Below are 23,823 nucleotides of genomic sequence, written 5' to 3' on the forward strand. Positions count from 1 at the left end.
GAGATGCTGAATTCTATAAGGCAAAGCCATAAATATGTATATCTGAGTCTTCTATCAAAAGTTACAGCTGTCTTTATGAACATGTACAAAAACGCTTTTTTTTTCGCCAAGACAGTGCATTTCTTACTATTCCATGCATTTGAATGGAGTTCTCGCCCGAAAAAAAGTATACGTTTTCATTTTGTTAATAACTTGAAAATCTCAGCTCAAACAGCTGCAAAACCTGTTTTTCCAACACGGGGATATTGACTTCTATAGCATGAAGCCATAAATATGTGTGTCTGAGTCTTCTATCAAATGTTACAGCTATCTTTATGAACATGTACAAAAATGCTTTATTTCGCCAAGACAGTGCATTTCTTACTATTCCATGCATTTGAATGGAGTTCTCGCCTGTAACAAAGTATACGTTTTCATTTTGTGAATAAACCTGCTTGCCAGACACCTGGATATTGAATTCTATAAGATAAAGCCATAAATATGTGTATCTGCAACACGTTCTCACTCCCAAAGCCTAACATTTTACGCTAGGTGACAAATCCTCAACATATTACGTTTTCGGGCACCCAACGCGTTCCTATGTGACGACATCGGAAAACTGCAGACACATGAGAGCCGTTTGGACTCAATCTACACATCCTCGCTCTTTCCCTTAAAATCGCTTGGGAAAACACTATTTCACGTCATTAAAGTGCTGGTTAAGGTTAGGAATGAGGTTATGGTTAGGTTTAGGGATAAGGTTAGGTTTAGGCGTAGGGATATGGTTATGGTTAGGCTTAGGGATAAGGTTAGGTTTAGGGCTGCAATACAGGGCTGGAACCCGCCGCGTACCATAATAACGTGGAAGGTCACCTTTCGCGTTCCTCAGGAAAGCCGCAGGACGTGACAAAACGTCCGGATGTTACGCCTTGGGAGTGAGAACGGGCTCATCCAGCAGACTCCAAACACAGCACCCTCAGGCCCTTTTCCTGATCTCTGGGGACTTTAATCACATCTCCCTTTCCTCCACTCTCCCCACCTTCACCCAGTATGTCACCTGCCACACCAGAGACAATAAAACATTGGACTTATTATATGCCAACACCAAGGAGGCATACAGCTCATCACCTCTCCCTCCCTTGGGGGCTCAGATCACAACCTGGTTCATCTCCAGCCTGTGTATAAACCTCTAGTACACAGAGAATCAGTTGTGAAACGCACAGTAAGGAAATGGTCGGCAGAGACTGAAGAGGCCCTGATGGACTTTTTCCGTTCTACTGTGTGGGACAACCTCTGCAGCCCCCTGGAGGATGACCTCATCAGCATCACAGACTGCATTACGGATTACATGAACTTCTGTGTGGACAGCACCGTACCCAGCATAAAGGTACGGTGTTTTTCTAACAACAAGCCATGGATAAATCCTGAAATAAAGGCTCCCCTCAAGGAGAAGGAAAGAGTCTTTAGATCTGGAGACAAACAGGAGCTGAGAGTTGTCCAGAAGAAGCTGAAATGGAAGATAAGGTAAGGGAAGGAAAACTACAGGAGGAAGATGGAAGAGCAGCTGCAACAAAACAACATCAGAGGGGTTTGGAACAGCCTGAAGACAATCTCAGGACAAAAACTAACCCCCCAGGCGACAGGAGACTTGGGGTGGGTGAATGACCTAAATAAATAATTTTAATAGGTTTGATCAACCAACCACCGTCCCCCAGCATCATCCCCCCTGCTGCAATCTCCTTCATCTTCAGGGACTGCCTGTCCTTCATCTCAGGACTTCACACCTCTCAGCTTCACACCTCCCAGCTCCCAGTCATTACACCCACCCCCGGCTTCTGTGGACTCTAACATACACCCCCCTCCCCCAAAATCCACTCTTTCTATCTCAGCACTTCAAGTGAGGAACGAGCTTCGCAAGATCAAGGTGCGGAAGGCTGCAGGTCCAAATGGCATCAGCTCCAGGCTCCTGAGGTGATGCACAGATGAACTGTGTGGCATCCTCTGTTCAACCTGATCCTGTCACTGGGGAAAGTACCACAGCTGTGGAAGACATCCTGTGTGGTACCGGTACCAAAGACCTCCCATCCCAAGGACCTCAGCAGCTACAGGCCGGTAGCCCTGACATCACATCTAATGAAGACCCTCGAGAGGTTGGTTCTAAACCATCTGCGCCCCCTGTTGAGGTCTTCATTGGATCTGCTGCAGTTTGCTTACCACCCTGGCATTGGGGTGGAGGACGCCATCATCTACCTCCTGCACCAAGCTCTGACTCACCTGGAGAAGCCTAGAAGCACTGTGAGTAGGGATGGGTATCGAAAACCGGTTCTTGTTGAGAACCGGTTCCCACTGTTTCAATTCCTTGGAATCGTTTGCCATTTTTGCAAACGATTCCCTTATCGATTCCAGTCGCCCCGAATGACGTCACCACGTTGCGGAGCGTCGGAGCGTACCTGGCAGGAAACATGGCGCCTAAGCGGCTCAAACGCTTAAAAGTTTGTTTATACTTTACGAGAACGGATGACAACAGGGCAACTTGCAATACTTGCAAAGTAGATATTTCATTTAAGGGAGGAAACACTACGAATATGCAAAAGCATTTGCTCACAAAACACGCGATGACCTTAAATGAATGTCGTGTTTTTAATTCCACTCCGGACTCGTGAATCTCAACCCAGCAGCAGCGGTAACGTTCGCACGTCCTCTCCCGTTAATGCGGCAGGTAAATAATCAACTAACAGTGCATATTATGTTAGCGCAATCTGCCTTATTACAAAACCTGCCATTACTGTGCATTTAGGTGACTGTGATGAGACAGACAGAGTCTGGCTGGCGCTCGCTGGCAGTTGTCGCTGCAGTCCACCGGTAGCGTCTCTTTTCAGGCCCGAATGTCACCGAGCAGTGACTAAGTTTGTGGTCAAAGCCTTGCAGCCATTTGCCACAGCAGATGGTAAGTGAATGTGTTTAATTGTAGGCGGGGACATTACTGAATATTCTTGTGTAATTGCTACAGAATAATTTATGTTATACTTTGTTATTGCTACAGAAGAATATTTATTTTATTATTTTACGTTTACAATTTTCCCCGGGGACCCTGTGACACCCCATTGAAGAGCCGTAGGCTGGATCTCTTAAGATCTCACTGTTGGGTTTGTAAGGCCATGTTACTCCTAAATTTCTATCTTGTTCAAAGAGAAGATATAAAACAGTTCTAAGCTAATCAACCTTAGTGTTCTCCTTTTTAAAACTAAGAATCGATAAGAGAATCGATAAAGAATCAAATCGTTAAACAGAATCGAAAATGGAATCGGAATCGTTAAAATCTTATCAATACCCATCCCTAACTGTGAGGATCATGTTCTTTGATTTCTCCAGTGCTTTCAACACTATCCAGCCATGACTTCTGAGAGACAAGCTGGAGCTATCGGGAGTGGACCACCACATGTCCCAGTGAATACTGGACTACCTACAAGGACGCCCACAGTATGTGAGGACACAGTGCTGTGTCTCTGATATGCTGGTCTGCAGTACGGGGGCCCCACAGGGAACTGTGCTGGCACCGTTCCTCTTCACCCTCTACACTGCAGACTTCTCCATCAACTCCCCATGCTGCCACCTACAGAAGTTCTCTGACGGCTCTGCCATAGTCGGCCTCATCACAGGTGAGGATGACTCAGAGAACAGATAGTGGACTCTGGACTTTGTAGACTGGTGTCAGTGGAACCACCTGCTGATCAACGCCGGGAAAACCAAGGAGTTGGTGGTGGACTTCCGGAGACGCAGACCCACCACACTGACACCGGTGAACATCCAGGGAGTGGACATTGAGATAGTGGACTCTTATAGGTACCTGGGTGTTCACCTGAATAATAAACTGGACTGGAGCCACAACACTGATGCTCTTTACAGGAAGGATCAGAGCAGACTCTACCTGCTGAGGCGGCTGAGGTCATTTGGAGTACAGGGAGCGCTTTTAAAGACCTTCTATGACTCTGTGGTGGCATCCATCATTTTTTACAGTGTTGTATGTTGGAGCAGCAGTTTATCGGCAGCTGAGAGGAAGAGGTTGGATAAACTCATCAGGAAGGCCAGCTCTGTTCTGGGATGCACCCTGGACCCAGTGCAGGTGGTGGAAGACAGAAGGACTCTGGCCAAAATAACATCTCTGATGGACAGTCTCCCACCCCATGCATGTAAATGTTGCAGAACTGCAGAGCTCCTTCAGTGACAGACTGCTACATCCTAGATGCATGAAGGAGCGTTTCCGTAGGTCCTTCCTCCCTGCAGCTGTCAGACTGTACAATCAAAACTGCTCCCAACAATCATAGATGTTTACATCTGCGCTGTAACTGCAATAATTTAATCAACCGATTTGCACTACAACCTGGGTTCGCCTCTTATCTGTAGTTAATTTTATTTAATTTAATAACTGTACAGTACTGTTTATAGTAACCATTGTCCTTGATGTAAATATGTAAGAAAAAAAAATTGTGTATGTTTCTGTTCTGTGTCCTGTGTACTGTTTGTTTGTATATGTGTCTTTCTGGCTGCTGTTACAACCAAATTTTCCCTTGTGGGACAATTAAAGGATTATTCTATTCTATTCTTCTAATCAAGTCCATTTTTCCTGCTGTCAACTTTTAACTTTGAGGACAAAATGTTCACTTGCGCCATGATACATACTTCACCTGTCAGTGGTCATAATGTTATGCTTGATACCCTACAGTGTTATTTATAGTTTTCTTTAAAATTCCTTTTTCTAAACTAGTGAAACAACCTTGATTTTTACCCAGAACAGTTCAAGCCATCATAACTAATACTGTTACACTCATACTGTTAATGTTCCACTTTAAGCAGCAGTCCTGCAATATAATGTATACACCGAAATTGACATAACACAACAGCTACTCATTTAAATGGACACAATCACACGTAAATTTATGACAAATATTTTAGCTTTAATTTGTGGATTTTAAGAGGTTACATAGTAATAAACTTACTGGTTACATGTGTGAAATTTGATGATCAACCACTCAATCCCCATGTGCATCAGAAAATAAAACGCTCACATCCAGCAGTTAATTTCTACCACCAATCTAGGGTAAGGGCAGTGGGCACGGCTAGGGTTTGAGTTTGATTAACATGCACCACTTACAATGTTTTACAGTACCTGTTTGCAGCACATGTATGGCAAAGCTTTTAAAAATGTATTCCAATTTATAAAATAACATCCTGTAGTTTCTACAAATGTGTCAATTTAGCTTGTGAATAAAATGAAACCAAGCCCTAGCTTTGCATCACCAGTGATCTGGTGGATGTTCAGATGTTGAGAAAGCTCACAGTCCTGCAACACAACCACAACTCTTTCATTCAGTCAGTATTTTTCTTCTTTACCCTGGATTCGCATATCTCTGCCCTTGTAAGGCCAGCCAGTGAGAGATCAGACGTGCACCAAATGTTGATGTTTTGTTTTTTGTTGAGGGGAACATTGAGGGAACGGAAATTGCATTTTTTTTTTCTGTTACATCATGTAAAAGAACCAACTAGACAAACTTAAAGTAGAGTATGGAGTATGTATACGTTACATCCTGGCGAGGTGGTCTCGTACCACCAAGTGGGAGCACATATGTCTGAATGCTGGTGAAAGAAAAATGGAAACATTGTGACAGAAGTATAATAAATGGTAAAATGGCCTGTATTTATATAGCGCTTTTCTAGTCCCTAAGGACCCCAAAGCGCTTTACATATCCAGTCATTCACCCATTCACACGCACATTCACACACTGAATAACCAATAAAAACCAATAAAATCAAATGTTAGTTATAAAACATTAAAGACAAAGAAAGTACAACATCTGTATCTCCAATGGAAAATAGTGCATCATTATGACATTTTCTCATCAACTACATAGTACAGGTAGCAAAATACTACTGCATATAAAAGAAAAACACTCTTGTATTTTATCATTTTTACTCTAGCACTGAAACACTCAGTTTAGTTCAGCTTTTTTTTTTTTTTTTTTTTTTAAAGAGTTCTTTTGCAGAACCATATATCAGAACATTAGACAAAGTTTAGAAAGTCATTTAGTCCAATATTTTTGAACTATGGTTTTGGATGCAGAAAAGCAGGACAACCATCTAAGTAATGCTGCTCCCTGCTGGTGGTTACGGTAAGAGGGAGGGAGGAACAAAGCTTTGGAAGGTTCAGGCACATGACTTACAGTTAAACCTACACATGGGCAAAAATATTCTTTACAAGAACCCTAAAACTTAAGAATAATACCAGCATTGTTTGAAGTTATAGCTTATTTACCTTTACCATGTTCATTGTTAAATGTAGCTTGTTACACTTGATCCATATTAAAGGCATGAGAAGCCTGAACGACAGGCACAAACTACAAAAAAACCCCACCAGTTTTATTCTTTAGACGTGAAGGCATGAAGACCGTTTCAGATAAAGAAAGTGCTACGTGTGATTTTCTATGGAGTCCATTTACGTCTCGCTACTTTTCAACCCAGCAGGCTGTTGAGCCTTTCTCTCTGTTACATTGAGTTCATCGTGGTATAGGCTGGGTTGTTTTAAAGGACTACTTGTGTTCAAGAGAAGGACAAGAAAAGGAATAAAGTAAACATTTGAAAGAGTCACTGGAGGGAGCAGACACAGACCATGCTCAAATGAAGTGGCATGAGGACAGCTTTTTAGATGAAATGCCACCCCAGACTTAACTGGAACACCACATTGTATTCATCCCTCGTACTTCTTTTTATTCTTGTGCCAACTCCAGTCTGTGCTGTTTCCTGCTCTTTCCTCCGCTACAAGAGGTCAGGGAGATGGCTGTACACAGAGTCCAGCAGCTTCTGGCTGGCCTCCTGACTCTTCACTCCCGCAATCTCAAAGAGTCTGTCCAATTTGTCCTCAGCGGCTGGGATCTGTTCGATGATATGCAACTCCTCTGGGTTCAGGATGTGCAACATGTCATCAAAGATGGGCTGCAGGTCACATGGGTCCAGACGCACCTGCCGGAGCACCGTGTCTTTCTTCTCTGAAAGACAAAAAAGAGACAAAGATTACCCTAAGTAACTAAATACTTCCCCTTAAACAGGTGTAACTATCAAGGTTGCAAGCTGGCTAACTCAGTGAATTTTGTTCCAAACTTTATACTGCCAATGTGGTCTAGCTTTTTCAAGTTTTTCATTTATTTATTCAATTATTTTTTGCTTAAGCAGAACTAGGAGTTTTATTTGTGCAATATATAAACAAAAATATCCCCTTTTTCTTAAAATAAAGAAAACTGAAGGATCTTCAGAGCAGTGTTTTTCTATAAATATTTATTAATCCCAGACATAGGCACAAAGGATATCAAAAACATGTAACAAGTGACAACTTTGACCACATGAGGGCAGTCGGCACTCACACATTGGTGTTTGAAGTCGGTGCCCTCAGGTGGTGACACAAGGTTTTCAGAATCGTGTGAAAACAGCCTGAACCATGTGAAATTGCTTCTATACATTGTATTCATTTCCTTTTATATTAATGAACTGTCTTGGAGACCAGAAATCTGCCTCATCAGATTAAAACACAGGGTTAAACAGTGGACAGACTTAATAATGTTGATGAGCAGAGAAGCTGCGAGGATGTATTTAAACACTTTCTGCTCACAGTCATGTGAAGATATCGAAACACTATAGCTACACAACTGTAAGTAACAACAGTAATAACAACAACATAATAATAATAACAGTAATAAAAGTATCCACTAGGCAGTGCAATAACAACACAATGAATATGTTCAATTTCAAACTTGAATATGGTGTTATGGAGCGTTTATTGAATCAGACCAGAAATTTCTTCTTTGTCTTCATTTCAGGTTCCTAAGATTTAATATATAGACTGACTGAGCATGCACCTACTGCATATTTAAGTCAAAAATTAATATATATGCATATTAAAATTAATATTATTATTTTCTGTTATTTGTCTTTCTTTTTATTTCATAAGAAAGTTCTGGCATTCTGTTCATGGTTCAGGCTTTAAAGGGCTAATTATTAGGCTCAAAGTAAAAATATGTTGACTTACTTATTTACTGTATAGACTACTTAGTCAAAAACAACTGTAATATATAACTCGTAACATCTACCAATGGTATAGATTTTAGAAGTGTGATGGTTTGTCCATATTTGCCGATCCCAGCAAGTTCTGCCCACAATCAGATTTCTCATAAAGCCTCATAATTCCATTCCGGGATCCCATATCAGCTCGAACTGGATGGAAGGCATACTAGACAAAAATTTGATGCTTATTGGCATAACTACATTTTTTCAGTGAGGATCTGCTTGTTCACTGAAGGAGAGGTCAATACGACCTGAGATTTGTTTTGGTGAGACTGTTGTGGTCTGTGGGTGGTTTTCCATTTTGTGGTTACACTGCATTCTGTGTCACATTACAAAGTACCTGCAGGTCATGTGGGACCATCTATCCTTCTAGTTTAGTTGAATATGAAGTGCAAGTGGATGCTTCTGGAGGATGCAAACGCACCGAGAAGTGCCACTAACCAAGGGGGAAGCTGGGAACTGCAAAGGTGTCCCAGACCACCAAGCGCCCCAAAAGCACCAAATGAATTCAACGAACTTAGTTGGAACAGATCAGTTTGTGGTCATGTCTCACCTTTGGTAATGAAGGAGCCATTCCGACTCAGGGCGGAGTCTTTGCTGGAGGTGGAGTCGCAGCGAAGCAGGGGCTCTGATTCATCAGGGAAGAAGCCTTTGGTCCGCTCCACTGGTGAGTGCTCCACACCCATGCCACTGACCCGGCCTATGCTACTGTTGCTGGCAATGCTAATAGGAGACTCCGTGGGCTTCTGGATTGGACTGTGACTATTGCTTACATTCACTGAGGTCATCAGCTGGTTGACGTCAAACTGTAAATATGAAGGAGGAGTGGAAAGTGAGGAAAAGAAGAGGAAGATGAGGAGGAGGGGAATTGAGAAGAGGAAAAAAAACCAAGTATTTTAGGAGAATGGTGGAAATGGCTTTTAATGACAATTTGATTGATGATATATGGCACATCCATAAGATAATGACCTTTAGTTGAATCACTGAAAGTGCAGAGACATATCATATTTATGTAAAAAAGATATTAAGTTTGACATGCAGGCTTTCACAAAGTAACTTTTAATGCACTTGCCGGAGAAACTCACGATAAGATGCAATGTGATAACTCCAAAAAGTTCCTGGCTCCAGCTGACTCCCATTAACAAGATCTGAACATTTATTGATGGCTCAGAATGTCTGCTGCATGGTCATCAGTTGAACCTGTACTCTCTTCATCTGAAGATGCTGCTAAGGAATATTTAGGTAATACAGAACTATATCTGCCCAGTTTGCATAATATAGATAATCAGAATGTAACCTCCAGCACTGCTATAAATTTGGGTATTAACCTATATGTTAAATTAAATACTACTGTAGTCACGCTGGAAAGCTAGTGAAGTAATCTTCTGCTTCCTTTGTCACTAGCTACAGAGCTATTGTTAGGCTAATAAGGGGGAGATGTAGCTGTCAATGATTAGCAGAGAGAAAAGCAATCAGGAAGGAAAAGGACACCGAAAATAGACCTCCACCAAGAGAACATCTGACGCTATCCACAAAACAAGACTCATTAATATGGCTTGAATACCTTGCAAAGAAAAAGCCATCATCCTAAGCTGAGTCATCGTAAGTGCTAATACTACCCCCAAATTATGGACAAAGGCCAAACTGACTTTTTTATGTGAATAGTTTTGCTTATCAGTTAGAATGATCATTTGTTCCTATGTTCCCTGGTTGCCAAAACTGGAGAAAGTACAATCTAGACTTCAGAGAGTTAATAATGTCCATACTACCATCTTAGCTGGCTTAGTGATTTTCCATCTTTCTCCTTCTGTCTTCTTCTTCTTCTCATGTTTCTCCCTATAGTTGCACCACTTCTCATCCCCTCTTTTCTCTCTCTCTCTCTCCCTTTCTTTAGTGCAGCAGCGGACCTGTGGTTTGAACTGGTTTTTCGGATGAGATCATGAGAGTACTTGTTGTTTTTCACAGCCCAGGCGGGCCTAAAGGTCGCTGCACAGGTCATTTTACTCACCACATGCACTGGAAATGGAATGGTCTGAAAACTAGACGGGACAACAATAACACAAATGGAATTAAAGTGCTTTAAACTCAGCTTCTTTCTCCTTTGTTTTCTTTCTCCATTCCATAATGTCTGGGCCGGTGCGCTGCAGCATGACACAGCTTACATGACGTTAATGGAACAAATGCACTCTGTTTGTCTAACAAAGGCAAGTTTACTTAATATACTTTAGTATATGCACAGACGCACATATGCACACAGTCACAAAAACACACTGACTTTCACACAAATCAGCACTAGAGCAGAACAGTTTGAAGGGGCAGATGGAGAGAGACACAGATCCTCACAGGATGCGGCGTCAAGGTAAAAGGAAGTCACGTCAGCGTAATAGCAGATCTTATTCTGGCTGCTGAATCTGCCATTTCCATGCAGTTTAAACATCTTTCATTTAGTCCGCCACTTCAGAAAACATATACTGGCCTGAAGTTTCTCACTAAAGTTTATCAAAGACTAGAACACAACCGAATGAGCATAGAAAAGTTAATTGGAAAGGTATCAGAATAAAGAGATTAAAAAAAATCAATATATGTTATCAGTTACAGCTGCAGTATTTCTATATTTCTTTCATTATCTGCCATGTGACAAATTTAGGCTACAAAAACAGCAGTTCAGTCAGGACTGCTGTTGTCCAAACAAAATTATTTTCATTTGCAGTGACTTGGCAGTATGGCCCCCTTCTGGGGTATCCCTATAGTCTGATCTGGGAAGCAAAAGGTAGAAGAAGCAACAGCAACGTTTATCCGTCAGTCCATCCATCCATCCCAATCCAACTCAGGGTTGTGGCAAGAACCTATCGCAGCTGTCACAGGTTGAGAGGTGAAGTGCAACCAATCCTTCACAGAGCTATAGATTAATCAGTCAGACTTATAAAAGGACATTAGTCCATCCATCAGCTTAAATACAAGGATTCAGCTTAAATACAAGGATTCAAGCTGAGCCTGCCAGATCTAATGCAACTTCCATTCATCCCATTAACAATCTCTCTGACTTCTACTAACCCAGACAAGTCATTCAACACTCTGTTTACCACATCTCCAAAAACAGAATGAGACGCTAGCATCATAACCCACCATGCAGGGTACACCATGGACAGTCACATAGAGGCAGACAACCATTCATTCCAATGTTCACACTGACGGACAATTTATAATCTCTAATTAACCTAATTCCATGCATGGCTTTGGGTTTCAGGAGGAAGCTGAAGCACCCGAAGAGAACCCACGCAGACAAAGGAAGAGTATGCAAACTGGGGGACTGATCTCAGACTGCATTACAGCATTCTTAATGTCAGATACACTCACAAACATATGCAAGTAATCTCCCTGAGCTGCCTTTAAAAGAGTTAGTGCAGTTTCTGGGAAATTTGTGTCCTTTTCCACAGAAAGTAATGGATGTGGTTTCCTTTTATTATCTATGGGGCTTTTTATGAAAGGGACTGAAAGGCATCTAATGGGACTTCAGTCATAAACACTCAATTAGGGCAGGGTTTGTATTTAACTGTGCCTCACTGTGGCAGGAAGGGTAAAAAAAAAAAAAAGCCAGTGTTGCAGTTTTTCGTATATTCACTTCACACAGAAGAAGAGGAAGAAAGCTAAGAGGTCGAAAGGACTCCAGACAAACAGATGGAGGATTCTGTTTGTCTCCTCATATGAACCACAGAAAATCCATCCATCCATCCATTTTCTTCTGCTTATCCGGGGCCGGGTCGCGGGGGCAACAGCCCAAGCAGAGAAGCCCAGACTTCCCTCTCCCCAGCCACCTCCTCCAGCTTGTCCGGGGGAACACCAGGCCAGCCGAGAGATATAATCTCTCCAGCGTGACCTGGGTCTGCCCGGGGCCTCCACCCGGTGGGACATGCCCAGAACATCTTACCCAGAATGCGCCCAGGAGGCATCCTTGTCAGATGCCCGAACCACCTCAACTGGCTCCTTTCGATGTGGAGGAGCAGCAGCTCTACTCTGAGCCCCTCCCGACTTGGTTGAACTTCTCACCATATCACTAAGGGAGAGGCCAGCCACCCTTCGGAGGAAGCTCATTTCCGCCGCTTGTATCCGCAATCTCCTTCTTTCGGTCACTACCAGTGATAGGAATAACACCGTTACGTTTTTCAGTAACGAGTAATCTAACTAATTACTATTTCTATCGTCGTTACCGTTACTAACCAGAAAATGAGGTGCGGTCGCGTTACTATTTTTCAATTCATTTTTCGCATCTTATATCAGTTGCACGGAAGTAGCTGTAAGTAATCTGGGCACTACAGCTTTAAGCAGCTGCGCGCGCTCCCGCGGGCGGCAATCACTTTCTAGCAGACAATCACTTTTTGGCACAACAGCTGCAGCTAGGGGGGAAAACAATCGGATGAGTGCTGCTGTTTGACTGAGGAAAAATAAAGTAGTCGTGGTAAGCCAATCACATGACCACTTCAAGATGACAAACCAACAAGGTAATATATACCAGTTTTTAAATTGTGTTGATAGGCCACGTAAAACCAGAGTCATGATAAACAATATATACGCAGTGTTTTTTCCTGAATAGTTTCGTCACGTGTACTGTCTAAGGACAGCGTTAGCAAGCACTCTGTGCTTATGACCAAAAAAAAACAAAAAAAGACAAAACAAAAAACAGCCCTTTCGTTTTGGTGGGAAAATGCACCATGTCGACCAATCAAAAATGATATGGCAACATGACCTTTGGTTGTTTAGGAAGAGGGGGAAGTTTTAGGAGTGACGGCGAGAGAGAGAGAGTGAGAGAGAAAGACAGCAGAAAAAGAGAGAGAGCGAGTTTTGAGATGTGAGAGATTTGTGACGTTTAGTGTGATGGAGTGTGTAGTTAATGTGTTGTCTTGTGTAGTTAGTGTGTAGTGTTGTGGATAGTTTTGTGTTGTCTGTCAGAACAATGAGGTGACTGCTGTCTCCAGGTAGAAAACAGGAGTGATACACCTCCTGCTGTCAGACCTGCAGGTATCAGGGCTGTGATGTTCTCCTTTATAGTGGACAGAAGTTTTTGGAGTGGCACAAATAATTTGTGTGGCATCTTATTGAATGCAGAACACCTGATTGTTATGTAAATAGTTTGAAATGGTTATTAAAAAAAAAGGGGGGTAAAAGGTAAATGGCTGCAAATAACTTTGTTGTTTGCAAAACTTGTCCATATGATTTTAAAATTGACAATTTGTATTTGCATTTAAAGTTATGAAATATGATTCATTAATGTTTGTGGTTGTTATAGTAAAAAATATAACTTTTTCTACTCAGATTTTATGTTTTTTGTCTGATTTTAGATCAATTGTGTTAATACAGTATGCCAAAATGAAAACATAACTGTAAATTCAGACACGTGAGGTTGTGCTGAAAAGGATGATACCAAACAAGGCAAAGTAAATAGTTTTTAAAGGTGAAATGTAGAGGTAAAATCAAAAGTAGTTAAAAATGGCCAATTATAACCTGGACCCCAGAGGGTTAAACATTTTTTTTAAAGTAACGCAATAGTTACTTTTCAAGTAATTAATTACTTTTAGAATCTTGTAACTCAGTTACTAACTCAGTTACTTTTTTAAGTGACGTAACTACTAACTATAATTAATTACTTTTTCAAAGTAACTTGACCAACACTGGTCACTACCTACAGCTCGTGACCATAAGTGAGGGTAGGGACATACAGCGACCGGTAAATTGAGAGCTACGCTTTTACACTCAGCTCTCTCTTCACCACAACAGACCGGTACAGCGGCCGCTGCCTGTCGATCTCCCGCTCCCTTCTCCCGTCACTCGTGAACAAGACCCCGAGATACTTAAACTCCTCCACTTTCAGGCAGTAACTCGTCCCTGACCGGGAGTGGGCACTCCACCCTTTTCCGGCTGAGGACCATCTAATCACTGAAATCTGAACACTGAAACCCAGAAACCATTTGTACAAAAACCAAATATGGATAATCACATAGAAGAAGAAGTTTACTCAAGAATAAACTTCACACAAAGTTTATTCTTTTTTTCTTTTTTTACAATGGGACTGAATCCAAAGATTATCATATCGTGTATGTCATGATCCTCAGATGATGAATACTGCTGACATTGGTGATTGCTTCTATTATTTGCTCTTGGGCAACCGGAGGAAGACGTTTTGCTTAGTGAAATATATAGTGTCAACAGGTCTAGTGTCAACAGGTCAAAATTTCAATATGGCTGGCGCCAGTTTAGCTCAGTGTGTTGAGCGGGCAACCACATGCTGTACGGCTGAGAGCTACTGACCCGGGTCCGAATCCGACCCGATGGCTAGTTTACGCACCTGTACTTGGGAGTTTCCTTGTCAGACTTGGTCCAAGAATAATAATGATTTTTTTTATTGTAATATTCAACTCTATACGAGTGGACTGACTTAAAATTTGAGACTTTTCTGACTTCCTGTTCTGACAATTTGTACTCTGCTTTGTTTGGATAAATAGGAAAGACAGAAGGGCAAAAAAAATCCTCTTCTTTCCCCTTCGCTGATACCTTCGGGTTTTCATCTTTCCCTGAATACAGCAGCTGCATGACACGATACATTCATTACCCACTGACAGGAGACTTATCGAAATGAAACAGTATGGCAACTCTTTAATTAGTTTTTTGCACACATCGATGGCAGGGAAACAAAAGCAGGCAGCCACATCAGTAAGCCTATATAACATTAATTTGACACATGAATAAAACATATTTTTGGACTTTACTAAACTGAACTTGAGTTAGTGAAAAGACATAAACTTTGTGCTAATGACTTAATGCAGATTTTGCAGCACTTAAGGTGCAAATATATCTGTGACTTGTGGAATCCTGTGTCAGTCTCACTTTAGAAATTATAACTACCCAAGATTTTATTTTTGAGATTGGTTCTTTGTGTGGCAAACTCACATTCTGAGAGGATCCTCATAGTAAGGAGGGAAAAAAAACGTACGGGTGAGAAGGAGAAGGGAATCAACTCCCATGCAGCACTGGAGATAAAAAAAGAAACATCCATCAGACTGCTGATGCTCAGTTTTTCCACTGGGAACACCATCAATACTAAGATGATCCAACATCCAATGGCATGCATCTCTGTTATGTAACACACACACTGATATGCTTCCCATAAGTGAATGACACTGACCTAATGGGAAATGGGTGAGAAAATACAATATAGCGCCCGACTGATCAGAGCCTTCATAAAATCCCAAACATGTTCTCTTTGATGCACTTGTTTTCTATACGTCTTTTGCTTAAATCTACCATCACTTAAGTCCCAAAAACTCAAATTTCTTGATTGGCCACTTAAGGCTGGGTCTAAATGCTGATCAGTCCCTACAGACTATAATATTAGAATTCTCAACGTCACAGCAGACATAAACATATTTTTAGCCTGGTGTTAAAACAACCTAGATACAGGTTTGGCCTCCATGGCTGGTTTTCCCCTTTGTAACAACTGCACGGTGGTGAATTTTTTTGATAACCCATGCATTTGCTGGTAAAGTTTAAAGTATATCTCCCAATAGTTATCTGCTAGGCCTCACCTCTGCTATTTCAAATGTCTGAACTGGACCTCTTGATCTTATTGATGTATTTTAGAACTATTAAGAGTTACAACACTGTGTGAATCACAGAGCATTTCTTTACATTTTGCTAAAATAATGGGAAATAGGTGCAGTGATTTATTGAAACGTGCAAATATACATGGAATAACTCAACTGAAAAAAAAAAAAACAGAACTTTCACCTTTCCAACAAACTTGAGAATAAGCCTTGATATGATTAATCTTTGACAGTCTAAACTCTCGTAGGCAGCTTTCTGTCTTTAAGCAGTCTTCAAGAATAGGTCCCAAAGGTTCTTCAAGGGCGTTCAAAGCTCTTTTTCAGATGTTGGCTGCCTTCTGTTTAGTTCTCTGTCAACATGATCACAGTGCTTCATTAATGGTTAGGTTTGGGCTCTGGGGAGGCTAATCCATGACTGATAGTGTTTTGACCATGTGTTTTTCTGTCCAGGTCTGCTTTTACTGCATTGGCAGTGTGTTTGAGATCATTGTCATGCTAAAAATTGAAGCCAGACACATTGCAGATTGGATTGTACTGTACTGTTTGATTTTTAATTCTAAAAGAGAACTGAAAAACAGAAAACCTAACAAATAAGGCGTACTTAAAATCCTTGCGCCTTATAATCTGGTGCACCTTATGTATGAATTCTGGTTGTGTTTACTGACCTTGCACCGATTTTATGTGGTACACGGCGCTCAAAAATCTGTCAAATCTGTTAGTACAACTTTGGTAAGCTACAAAGCCGCACCGCTTGATGGATTGTCAGAGCATTACGGCTACTGTAATCAGAAGCCTCGCGGAGTAATCTGGATCCAAAACTCCGTTGTCTTCAGGTCCCAAAGTCAAACGAACACTGCAGCATTACTGAGAGTTAAAAACTGTTTAAATTCTTTCATCTTTAATAAAATCATTAGCGTTGCTGCTTAACCAGGTGTAACAATTAAGTTTAACATCCAGGCATCCATGAAAACAGAATTTATTACATTTAACGGAGTTAGAAGTTAACAGGAAGTTAGCTGGCTAGTTTCTCACCTAAACATGATATACCATGTTCTGACTGAGAGATTTGTGAAAAAATTAAAATGTACAGCTCTGCTATCACTTCCAACATAAATGAAGACAGAAAACTAAACAGCAGTGACTTTTGTAGGGTTACTGAAGTTGGACTAGCTGGTATATAATGATGTGCTACGTGATCACTAGCAACACAGCTATGTTAGCATAACATAAACACAGTGAAGCTGGAGGATGAAAGATAACTTTTTTCCACTTGATAAAAGTTAACACGAGGTTTCCCAATGATTAGGGACTAATGCAATTGTATGGCAGGATGCTGTAAACGGACCAAACTTCAGTCAGGAGAACAGCTGAGATAATCCATCTGAAATATGAGGTTAGTTATTAATATACTGCAACAACATGGGATTAGAGCTGTGAGAGAATTCAACATTAACGAATAAATGGTACGGAAGTAGAGCTGGCAAAAAGAATGAGTTGAGTAAAGTCTGACTGACTGTTTTCTTTCGCTTAATGTGCCTTATAATCCGGTGTGCCTTATTCTCTGTCTAGCTCTAGACAGAGAATATAAAATATGATGTGGAAATCCCTAGGACAGGGGTCAGCAACCTTTAACACCCAAAGAGCCATTTGGACGCGATTTCCACGCAAAAGAAAACACTGGGAGCCGCAAATACTTTTTGACATCTAAAATGAAGATAACACTGTATATATTGTTTTTTTTACCTTTATGCTTTGTGTAAACAACTAAGGTGTGTTGCTTAAATCCATGAAGTGCTACAGAGAAAATTACATTTTATTTATGTAATTAACACATTTTGAACTTAAAGAAATATAACAAAAGGAAAGACACCCAGCTGAACTAAAATGATCCATGTAGCAAACAAAAACTGTTGTGAGCCGCCACCCTTATATCGCCTTTGGAGCCTTGACCTGACTTTTAAAAAATAATTGGAAAAAAAGCACTATGCTGCTAAAAAATGAAAAATAGATATTTGCAAAATTCTGCCTAAATATGTATTTTACCTGGTTAATGTGTGTGGCGGGGCGTGGTCTGCAGCGCTGCTGCAGAGGAGGTGGACGCACCTGAGCGGCACCCGCAATCACGCCTCGCCGCCTTTACGTCTGTGCTATCTGTGCTGTTGTGTTGGTATGTGTCGGGCTGTGAGCTTTAACACCAGCTGTATGCGTACAGCAACCGTGTGTGAAAAGTGGTCAATAAAGAGATGCTGAAAAGCATGTTCATGGAAACATCGTCGGGTCTTCCGTGGTATGTTTACAATGGGACTTCTGCTCCTGAACCTCTGCGCACAGTGTCTGCAAATCGGGGCTGTACGAAGTCACTTTCATCTTTACGCAGGACTGTAAGCTGTCGTCTGTGAGGCGTGAGCGGTGTTTGTTTTTAACATAGGTCACGGTGGAGAATAGCTGCTAACATAATGTGGATCCGAAGATCCATAATTGGCCTACCTGGGGTTGAAAGTCTCGATATATGCATGGCGTTTCAGCGGGTATATCGGCTTCTGCAAGTGTGACGCTTATTTTGAGCGATCAAAAAATAATAGAATATAATTTTATATTTATATTTCAATATCACAATAATCTTCCAATTTAGAACTGCAAGTTAAAAAAATAACTAACATAAATAAAATACACTTCAGCTAATTACTTAAAAAAATATATATATTTTCCCAAACCACGCAGAGCCGCACTAAAAGGACTAAAGAGCCGCATGCGGCTCCGGAGCCACAGGTTGCCGACCCCTGCCCTAGGAATTTCTGCTTCCTCTGGGTGTGCAGGCAATTGAATGGTTGGTGTAATTAACTGTTGCTCTTGAGCTGAATCCAGATTTGAATTTGAATCCAGGAACTGCTTTAAGCATTCTTTACCAATGGTGTGGGGTTAATTTAGCCTTGGCAGTGGTATGCAGTCCCTGATTGTTATCTTATACCTGATATCTTGTCACTGGAAATAATATCTGATTATTAGTTAGTGATGAAAGACAAATTTACAATTAGATGGTGCATTTATTTAATTTTTTTTTTTTTTTTACAAGAACAAGGCTCTGAGTGTGTAGCGCTGACCTTGGTGAGCATGCTAAAGAGCACTAATTTGATACACATCATTGGTAGGTTAGAAGTGAAGGATGAAGGAAAAGGAAGAGAAAAGTAAATGGTGATGAAGGATCCGGCATGTTCTCTATGGCTACGTTCACACTGCAGGTCTAAATGCTCAATTCCGATATTTTTGTCTGCTTGTTCACACTACAAGTAAAATGTGACAGCAAATGCGCTTTAGTGTGAACCCTCAAAGCGGCCCGCATGCGGAAAAGAAGACGTCACACACAACGCGCTCTGTTTAGACCCAGACCAAACAATATTGTTTGACTGATGGCCCTTAATATAAAGACTTGTTTCGGACTTTACGTTTCCCAATTTTCCTTGAAGTTATAAAGTTATTTTGTTATTTAAATATGGCCTAATAATTATCCTTATTGCTGTTTTAGAGAGGAGCGGTGCTTCAAAGGATAGTTGCAGATTTCTGTCAGAATCTGCAGATTATACAGTACAAATTAAATGTTCACGTTTCTCCAACGTTGTCTTCCAAACAGTTTCACTGACATCTACACGGGATGGCCAGGAAGCGTTCGCGATGTCTTCTCGGGCGCTTCTCCAGCGCTGATAATTGGCGTCTGTCTTGTGTCAGTGACGTAAAAGACAGATTTAATGCGACATGACCATTCAAACAGCAGTCGCTTTCTAAAACATCAGATATGTATCGGACTCAGTACCACATACGAAAGTGACCCAGATCGGATTTGAAAATATCGGATTTGTGCTGTTCACACTGTCATACCATGATCGGATATGGGTCGCATAGCGTCAAAAAATTTGGATTTGATGCGCTTTCGCCTGCAGTGTGAACGTAGCCTATGTGTCCCCATCTGACTACAGCAGGAGCCTGAAAACAGGCTGTTCACTGAGGCTGGACACATGTGCTGTTTACTGAGATTCATCTTATTTCATGAATACCAACGAGAGACGAGAACTTTAATGAAACCCGCAAGGTGTCATAAAAGTATGGTTGCTTGCTCCCTATAGAATCAATTCATAAAAAATTAAATTGGACAGGGAGTTTTCACTTCTTTTTAGCTGCAATGCGGTACTGTGCATAAAAAATTGTTAGCAGTTTGTGGTCAGGTACAGCTACTTATAAGCTGTAGTCATCAACCCTTGCTTTGAATTTGGATAACTACCAATAAAAGGTAGATTAGTGTTGCTTTTGTTTTGTTCTTTATTCTGACTTCTCTGTTGCATTCTTTAGTTCAATTACTGTATGTGAAATGCCAAGTCACTTTGTTTCAATAAAAATGATTTTAAATTATTTCAATATAGTGGGAAAAATCCATCCGTTCGCTTATCCTTTTCAGGGTCGCTGGAGCCTATCCCAGCTCACTGTTGCTGTGCTAACGCACAGAGACAGACAACCATTCGCACTCACTCCTACATTCACACCTATAGGCAATTTAGATTGATCAATTAACCTATCCCCACTAACTGCATGTCTTTGGACTGTGAGAGGAAGTCAGAGTACCCGGGGAGAACTCCATATAGAAAGACCATGCCTGATGGTAGAATTGAACTCAGAACCTTCTTGTTGTGTGCCAGCAGTGCTTAGATATCATTGATATATAAATGCAGTAGTATTCTGGTATATAACCAAAGATCGTTAACACAGAGTGTTTGTAGCAAACCAAAGGCCTGGAAAGATTAATGATTTATTTTCCATTTTTCTAGCAAAATATAAAGAAATACATGCTTATAGAACTTTAAACATGAAAAAGGCATGTCTCAAGACTTTTACACTATCCTCTCCAAACAGCAACGGTGCAATGGAAGATGATACACTAGGTGCTTGGACAACATAAGATGTTCAAAACACCTCTCAAAAAAACATTTTTCTCAGAGCCAAATGTACCCCAGATGTTGTCTAAGCTACAGCACGCTAGCAAGCTATTCCTTCAAAGCTTTGTAATACTCTGATGATCCTATTAACATCTAACATGTTTTGAATCAAATGATACAGCATCCAACTTAAATACTAAGTACTGTCATGTATTTTAGACACAGGCAACAAATGACACCAAAAAAGAATAAATAACTGAAAAGCTCTAATGAACTGCTGCCTAATCCTGGCCTCAAAGAGACTGAAATCTCATCCAAAGTCGCACCACATCCTCACTAATTGACTTATCCTAACGAGTACGCATAGAGAGGTTACAGCACCATGTGCAAGTGCTTTTTAGATGTCAACTCTATCTGTCCAAGTGAAGTAACCCAGAGGGATCAACTTCAGAGGGACATATCAGAAAGATGTCCTCAAAGATTAGCTGTCAGTTGAAGAGACATTCAGAAAACAGTTTGTACTACAGAGCTGCTGATGTGATGTGAAGATGTGAAGAAAGCAACATTACAGATATCCTTAGTGAAAACAGGGCAAGGGGGGCAGTAGACTGTCTGTCCTCGACATTAATTAGACCTACCTGTGGGTTGTCCTCCATTACACAGCGGATCTTCTCCACCACATCGATGCGGCGCTGCCGGTGCAGGGCGTTGATCAGCTTGGCCAGGTTGGCATCGCTGTCCCGGATCGTCCAGTGCTGCAGCGCAGCGTACGCCCTCTCATGATCAGAAGAGTAGCCGTTGGAGAAGGCAGCCACCTCACGCTCGGTGACATTAGCCAGCGACTGATATATGTCGATCCACTGTGCGCCCACCTGGGCTGCCACGAGCTTGAGGATATCCACTCCTGAAACACCAAAAGATGGAGAAAAAACAGTTAGAGAACACAAATGATCATTTGTTCAGGAACTAATGGGTTATTCAAAGAGAAAAAATGCAGAAAGGAGGCTCAGATGGTTTATTAATTGTGAGAAGCAGGTCAGCAGACTGGATGTAACAACAAACATACTGCCTCATATCTCACTCATGAAGCCCTGTAACTGTTCTTCAATGAAGTAAAAAAAAAACAAAAAAAACCCAACATCCACATTTCACCAGTTTTAACTGTTCTTGTTGTTTTTAATGCACTACAAAGCTGTGAGAGTGTTCACCTTTTTGTAAGTATCTTGTGATTCCAGCTGAAAGCAGAACAAAGTCAAGACCACAAATTATTCCGGCACAGAGACAGAACTATGATTCCAGTTAGGCTTGTAAGTTTCACTGAAGATGCGTGTCCACTTCTTTTGCCCGTCACTAAATATTGTCCACTCTCTATAGTGTCTTGTCACCATGTCGCTGCAAATCACTTCCAGTGTGCACAAAGCTTAAGGCCTCTTAGATTAAAGCCAACCAGGTTTTACTTTGTTCTAATTGATCAAAGAGGAAAAATTACTTTTACATACATGGTAATAATACAAGAACACAACATTAATCACATTAATTTACAAGCTTGGGTCATCACTATGTCCGTTCTACTGCATTGAAAACCACAGCCTGTACACAGAGGTGACAAGACTCACAAGTGTTACATTGTGTAACCAATACAGGAGGTCGAGGGTTTTCATCACCACCCTCTGCTGTATATGATGTACATACACAGCATAGATAGATAGATAGATAGATAGATAGATAGAAATTCCTCTCTCGCGCGGTTTTTATCCTTGAGCTTGAGTGTCCTGCGCAGCTGTGCCTAGGACTGCGCTCTTCTGGACAGAGATCTCCGATGTTGTTCCCGGGATCTGCTGGAGCCACTCTCCTAGCCACTGGGACCATCTTGATACTTCTCAAGCTGCTCGTGTTCCTTCTTCCTGATGTTCCTGTCATACGGTATCGCTACATCTATCACTACGGCCATCTTCTTCTGTTTGTCTACCACCACTATGTCCGGTTGGTTCAACACATCGCTTTGCTTTTTCAAATTTTACTATCAAATATAATTGGTATTCAGTGGTGCATTACTATAAATTATTATCTCATTTCAGGATACTGGTGCTGTGCATGCATCTATGAGTCACTGTAAATTGTAATGAGGAAACATGATCAATCAGAATGCCTGCTTTGAATAAGGTTGCACCTTTCATTAAGACATTGATCCTGTCCTGTTTCTTTTCAAACTACCAGAACTTTTTTAATAAGGATTACTGAAAGTGGCTTTTGAGGAAAGGCCTTCTCCAGCCTAGACTTGTAGTCAAGACCGCCTAAACCAAGACCAAGACAATACCAAGACCAGAGGGTATCGAGACCAAGACAAGACCAAGACCAAGACAAAGTCGAGATGAGACCAAGACAAAGTCAAGACGAGACCAAGACCGAGACAGAGACAAAAAAGTCTTTAAACTGCAGCCAGATGCTGCTTCGTTTACGGGTGTCAGGCATATTTATGTGTTTTTGTGATGCACTCACACAGCCCTCTTCACCACTGTCTACTGTCTTACTCACTTACTGAGAGGACAGACGCACGTTCCACTTCACTGTTGCGTCTCTCACCCTCTCTGTTTTTCACATAATGATATTATCCTATATCCTCGCATGGGATTGGCCACAATATGGAGGGATTGGAGCATAGCTGAGCCACTGTGTGAGAGCTGAGCAGCGAAAGGAAATTAAGTGAGGAGCCGGCTCTCGCTCAATGGGAGTCGACTCTTCTGATTCACTACAAAGCACTCTCTAAGCACGGCTCTTAGAGCTGATGCTTTTGCGCATGACACATTATCGAACGTTACGTTGTGTGTCATGGATACTGTTGACTCCAAATCACCTGACCACTATGTCGATCTGAGACAGCAAGACCGAGACAGGGAGACCAAGACAAGACCGAGGGATCCGAGACCAAGACAAGACCAAGACCAAAGTCCGTCGAGACCAAGACAAGACCAAGACCACGTAAAAGTGGTCTCGAGACCAAGACCGGTCTTGAGACATCCAACTCCCCTCCAGCCTATAACAGCTGTAGTTTTTAGAGAAATAGAAATGGCTGTGACAGATTTAGTGATCAACTAAGAAGTTGTTCTCCTGACTGAAATTTGGTCTGTTTACAGCATCCTGCCATGTGATTACATTTGTCCCTAACCTTCGGGAACTCTTGCGTAAACTTTTATCGAGTGGAAAAAAGTTACCATTCA

The 23,823-nt window shown here is 41.4% G+C and overlaps 1 protein-coding gene across 2 annotated transcripts in view; it reads right to left on the reverse strand.

Annotated features, from left to right (window-relative positions):
- Positions 1–4,909: 4,909 nt before the first annotated feature.
- Positions 4,910–23,823, reverse strand: part of tnfrsf21 (tumor necrosis factor receptor superfamily, member 21) — a 72,371-nt gene continuing 53,457 nt past the window's right edge. For both annotated transcript variants that reach the window (XM_019346288.2, XM_025899049.1), the window contains 3 exons: positions 21,244–21,509; positions 8,642–8,894; positions 4,910–7,019 (listed from right to left, as the gene is read on the reverse strand). In XM_019346288.2, coding sequence (XP_019201833.1) covers positions 6,790–7,019; positions 8,642–8,894; positions 21,244–21,509 — 749 coding nt within the window. In that variant the 3' untranslated portion in view covers positions 4,910–6,789. The remainder of the gene's footprint in view (positions 7,020–8,641; positions 8,895–21,243; positions 21,510–23,823) is intronic.

This window comes from Oreochromis niloticus, linkage group LG15 (assembly GCF_001858045.2).
Source record: "Oreochromis niloticus isolate F11D_XX linkage group LG15, O_niloticus_UMD_NMBU, whole genome shotgun sequence".
In the NCBI taxonomy this organism is placed as follows: Eukaryota; Metazoa; Chordata; class Actinopteri; order Cichliformes; family Cichlidae; genus Oreochromis; species Oreochromis niloticus.